Raw genomic sequence first — 6,000 nt, 5'->3', positions numbered from 1 at the left:
TCAAGCACCCACAAGCTAAGATGCCCTTAAGAGGATAATGCCTGGCATGTCAAACCGCACTTTTCCTGGGTTTCATTTCAGAAGAAAAAAAGCCTTTAAGGCTAACAGATGGTACACGGCAAGAAGAGGTGGTGACTGTCACACAAAAAAGAAAAAGAAAAAATAAATTGTCACCACTTCTCATTTCCAGCTCTGATTGTCTCTCAGGCTACGGAACAGAACATCGAATCAAACACTCCACGCCTGTGCAATCACACTGTTTCTCAATGCCATGCACAGCCTTCTGTGCCGTGTGGATGTCATCCGTGCCGCAGTGGAGCTGAGAAGTTTAACCAAGACTAAACTCAGATTTCTGCAGAGAACCGTGGAACTAAAGCGTAGCGGTGATGAAGTGTTGTAACTTACGGTGGAGCGCAGTGAAGACTTTCAGCTCTCTTTTGGATGCACCATATTCAAGCCAACAAGCCAATGCAGCTAGTCCTCTCTCCCCCCTTCTCTTCTCTCTCTCCCCCCTTCTCTTCTCTCTCTCCCCTTTTTTGTTTTTGTCTTCAGAGTGAATTGTGTCTCCTCTGCTTGCCAGTGTTTTGTGATGCGATATGACGTAATGTCCCAATAGTGTGGGGTTAACACTCTCTTTCTCTCTCTCTCTATCTCTACTTGCTTTTCACAGATCCCTTGGCTCTCCCTTGACTCGGAAATCAAGTAAACGGAGGAGTCATTAGGACTGTAAGATGAAAAACAATAATCCTCCAACAATGACAAAATGATGAGATTCATTGATCTTGTGATCTTGGATCAGTCTTTGCCGTTTGGGGGGCTGCTGAAACTACTCAAGGACTAATTTTTTTGGAAGCGCCTCAAAGAAAAGTCAGGATTAGCCCTAGACAACATGAGGACAGAGGCAAGATTCGACCTTTTTTGAATGCCAACAAATAATAGCAGGTTTATCAAAGCCTGTTGTGCTGACTTTGATCATTCTACAGCAGTAGCTTCAGGGATTTGTGACCGACGCTAAGATCCACAGTTGCTAACGACGCCTACACCCTGAATAATATTAGCATCATAAAAAAACTAAAGCCACTGTCCCACACTGAAAACAGTTGTAATGGATGAAAATTATGCCTTTGAGTTCACTTATCCCTGACTGGTGCCATTTCCTCTCAGAGTTTTACTCTGCTTGTCATTGGGGTAAAGAGGAGAAACTTTCTGTGCTGTTCCCTGATTGGCTGATTGGCAGAGGGGTGTTTTTCACTTGCATAATAGGTCATGTTACGTTATTGCTGTCTGTACATAACTGTAAAGTGCTCCACTGATTCTGCTTTATTCATTAACCATGGTGGCTTTGATTTACAGCACAATCACCTACTCGTTAGTCTGCTGTCATGGCACAGTGTTTGCATGAGCAGTGTGGTAAGGTGTAGTGGTAAGGAACAGGGCTCGTAGCCAAAAGGTTGCTGGTTTGATTCCCCACCTACTGCAGTATGCTTGGGTAAGGTACTTAATCCGCAATTGCCTGAGTAAATATCCAGATGTATAAATAAATGAAACTGTAAGTTGCTCTGGATAGGAACAGCTGATAAATGATCATAATGTAATAATGTAATGTAGTGGCCAGGGACACTGCTCTTCGTTAAGAGTGCTCAATTCTGGGTAAGTCGCCTCTGTTATGATGAAATTTTCCATCATTGTGCTCAGATTCGATGGCAAACGGGGTGCAGACGGGGTTGCAGGTGCCAGCGCAGCTCGGGATCAAACAGCCCTCCGCCCACCTGGTCCTGTTCGCCCATGATGCCATTACGGCCCCATTACTCCCGGTTCGTAATGCGCCATTAGCGTCTTCCCTTAATTCGTTATCAATTATCTGCTGTGAGCAACCGCCGCGAGCGAGTACCGGCGTGAGCAACCTATGTAAGTCAATCTGGAGAAGAGCATCTGCTAAATGACAACAATGTAATGTAATGTAATGTAATGTAATGACTTGCATGCCTGTTCCTGGGGTCAGCCAATGATCTTCAACTTTTTTTTATCCCCAGCTGACCCTGGGTTTTCTGAGGTTTTCGATTCCTTCTGGAAAATGATCCGTGTGCAGTGCTGTCTGACTGTTTCCATCATAAAACATCATAATGACAAATAAAACGTCCCTGACTGGTTGAGTTAGAAGATGGGAGGGCAGGTGTGTGTCACAGCACTCCATCCCGGTGATGTCACGGCAGAACCCGGGCCCAGAGTTCCGCCCAGGCTGCGTAAATCTGCAGCCATGAAATGACCTCACCCTTGCACGTAATTAAGCAATTAGTAGTGGGCTGATCTCGTCTGGAGGACTGAGGAGCACTGCACTTGCGTCAAAACCAGGGCTGTGAATAGAACACTGAGTGCTGTGTTTTCAGTGACCGGAGAGGGATGAAATACCTGCCGTTATGATGGGAACATTTTGTCATCAGAGTGAATTACAGCTTGTGATGCACACAGGAAAACTGACTTTCAGTTGACTCGTTCTATTTTCTATATTTAACCCTTTTCACGTAAGTTATAAAATATTTCCAACTGCCCCACAGCGACTTATTCATTTTACTTATTTATTTTTGACTTATTTTAGCTCGTGCACACCTGCTGCTCTAGAATTTGGTTATGACGTCATAATAAACACACTTTCTGCCCAGTGCTAGCAGCCCAGTTAGCTATACTAGCTAACAAGGCATGGAAGTTGATTAATATCTCAACTAATATCCTTTTCTAAAAGTGGTTTAGTACATAAAAAAATTGCAGCAGATGCATACCCAAACCCGGTATTCTCTATGTGCACACATGATAGTCTGTTGTTTGTTTTCCTTGGTGGGAAAAACAGCAGCGAATATGAGTATGCTTTGTGGTACTCAGAAATATAGATACATAAATGTGAACTGTCTTATTTCTATACATAATTTTAAGAATACATAATGTGATATAAATTGCCTATAGTAAATATTTGTGTTCTTTATTTGAAATGAATAAACTCGCTTTATCCGTGGATGCATCGGTGAAATCGTATGTAACAGGATGTAAACAGGATGCCACAGTATTTGATGTACTGAAATATTTAATCACACTCAGAATCACAGGATTTCAGTATTTTTAATGACTCACACATTATTTAGATTCTCACAGTTTTCACTGCAGCATTGGCTACACTTTCTAACGTTTAATCACTGTTTCCTCAAAGCTGATGTTAGCTTGAAGTTTTCCGATTTGGGAGTCAGAACTGTTATGCTGCTTATGTTGCAACTTATGTGAATCTGCATTGAAAAATGAATAATCATATTGCATTTGCGGAATGTTTTTAAATGAAAAAGCAGTGGGTTTAGAACTAATTGTTTTGTTGCATCACTTAATGGGTAAATACCAAGTTCTAATCTAGCATTCTAATCACACCGGGGTTGACCGTACGCGTGAAAGGGTTAATATTTGACTCTTGTGGTCTATATACAGACCTTTTCATTGCTAATCTCCTCTGCTTGTCGTCATTATCAACATAAAGAGAATGATTTTCAAAGATGATGGGCTTTCATGGAGACAGGAGTGAGATCACCTGTGTTACATTGACCTTTTCTCTGAGTGTGACAGAAGCCTCTGATGAACTGAGGCCTGATTGTGCTTTGTCCCAACCTCAGAGTTATGGACCAAATTCAGCGTGACTCCCCTGTGCATTATAGTTAATCATCTGCAGGACTTCACCAGGATAGATGGTCAAACGGACCATGGGATTTTTTGATGCCCCTGATGCCTCTATCAGATGGAGCTGCCGACAGGGAGTTTAAATCGTCTCCTCTGTCATGACGTGGGGAGAATCTTGCCGCCTTTCAGAGAGCGCCACGCCCGTGTCCTTCAGGCCCCAGCGGTTTTCACAGGAACCGGAGATTAGAGAGGAACGCCGGAGCGCCCAGAGACAGCCAATAGAGAGAGAATTTGTTCTGTCCTGGTGCATGCAGCTGGATACACGTGCTCATAGAGGCAGGTCTAAACCGGAACCCGCTCAAATGATTACAAAGATAAAAAAAGCTGGCTACAATATCAAAAAACTCATTTTTTATATCTAATATTTTATCTGTATATACCAGCATGATTTTCATGTGGCCTGCATTTTTGTATGTCTGTGAGTGTGTGTGTGTGTGTGTGCGTGTGTGTGTGTGTGTGTGCGCGCAAGTGGGTCTATATGCAGGCACTTGTGTTTGTGTGTATGTGGGTATGTTTGCACACATGTGCTTGTCCCTGTCCCTGTGCCCGTGTGTGTGTGTGTGTGCATGTGTGTGTGGGTTTGTCTGTGCACATGTTCATGTGCATGTGTGTGTGTGTGTTTGTGTGTGTGTGTACAGGCATTCACCCACATGCCTGTGCATCTGTTTGTTGAGAGAAAACACTCAGGTTAGAGTGGGTGTTTGGAGGAGGAATGTCCAGAGTCAGGAGATATTTACACAGGCAGGTCAGAGAAGCGCATGGAACAGCTTCCATTAGAGGCCAATCTCCCAGATCAGCACACACACGAGACACAGAGACACGTGGAGGTACAGACACAGAGCAGACATACACAGATAGTGAGGAGAGAGATGGCGCTCCGCTACACTCACACGAGCTGACACTGAAAAATGAGGACGGATATCTTCATAATAACTTACGTATAATTATGATCATCTTAATGTCATCCAATCCATCATCATCATCATCATCATCATCATCACCATCATCATCTTCGTATCATCCACTCCATAATCAATGATAATTATGATCATCTTGCTGATCATAATCATCATTAACAACATGATTAATTTGAGCCTAAGTGTATATGAGAGCGGGTGCATGCCTGTGTATGTTCATGCTTATGTGTGTGTGTGTGTGTGTACTGTATGTGTGTGTAAGGGTAAAGCTGGACTCACAATATGTAGCTCCAGGTAGTCTCCAAGCCCAGAGGAGCTGTCCACCCGCACCAGAACCGCATCCTTGAGCTGCGTGCTGAAGCCGACAGCCAGCCGGTCCGCCCTTGTGCTGGGCCGGTCGTTCGGCGGCCATGTGTACACGATGAGTCCGCCATCCCTGCCGAAAATGTACGTGGTTCCCGCTGCGGAGAAAGAGGCAAAGGAACGTCACAAACTGAGCATGCGATGAGTTGGGAAAGAGACACTGTGTGTGTGTATGCATACGTGCGTGCATGCATGTGTAACAAATGTGAAAGAGGTTAGCACTTCCACTAGTGAGATCCGAACCCCGGTTCTCATCGCACAGCTAAATTCTAGTGGCTGACATTGTTACCAGTTGACCTAAAGGCTAAGGCCAGTTTACCCTAACTAGCTAACACTAGCTAACCAAGTCTCAGGAGTGACACCACACTGAAACCACTCTGCTACCTGCTACCCTACAGACTTTACACAGGACTCATACAGCCTACTAATTTCAGCTCTTCTACACGTGTGGATGTGTGTGCCTGTGTGCGTGTACGCGTCTGACTGTATCTGTGTGTTTATACGTGTGTGTGAGTGTGTGCGTGGTCTGTATTTCTGCACGTACGGGTGTGTCCGTTTGTGTGTCCTGTCTGCAATCGCCGTGGACAGCTGAGCCCTGCCCTGTAGTCTGTGAGCCTAATGAGGTGTGTCTCCACAGCCCTGAGCTATGAGCGCGCTCACAGCATGCTGATGACTCCCACACTGCACAGCGCATAGGGGGCAGCGCACGCGTCAGTGCAGCACCATTTACACAGCCACCGCTCGCTGCCGCCGCCTGCGCGGCCGACGGGGACGAGGGAGTGTCACGCCCAAGTGCGCGACACATCACCTGCGCCACAGACGGAGCGAGAGGGGCACAATGACACCCTCGCCAGGCCTTTTGAGGTTCAGACCGCATCTCTGAGAGAGGCAATGTGTGACAGTCCCTACACCGCAAAGGCTGCTGGGATACCCTTGAGTCTCACTTGCATTCCTGATGAGGAAGCTAACTGCACATGGTATTAGGCAGGGATTTTAAAGCAACCATTTT

General features: G+C 45.3%; 1 protein-coding gene across 27 annotated transcripts in view; it reads right to left on the bottom strand.

Annotated features, from left to right (window-relative positions):
• The window catches only part of nrxn1a (neurexin 1a), a 216,175-nt gene that overhangs the window by 57,950 nt on the left and 152,225 nt on the right, over positions 1-6,000 (bottom strand). For all 27 annotated transcript variants that reach the window (XM_036526873.1, XM_036526893.1, XM_036526981.1 and 24 more), the window contains one exon: positions 4,908-5,089. In XM_036526873.1, coding sequence (XP_036382766.1) covers positions 4,908-5,089 — 182 coding nt within the window. The remainder of the gene's footprint in view (positions 1-4,907; positions 5,090-6,000) is intronic.

Source organism: Megalops cyprinoides, chromosome 1, assembly GCF_013368585.1.
Source record: "Megalops cyprinoides isolate fMegCyp1 chromosome 1, fMegCyp1.pri, whole genome shotgun sequence".
NCBI classification, from domain to species: Eukaryota; Metazoa; Chordata; class Actinopteri; order Elopiformes; family Megalopidae; genus Megalops; species Megalops cyprinoides.
The sequence above is the reverse complement of the archived record's forward strand: the minus strand, read 5'-3'. Positions and strand labels throughout refer to the sequence as shown.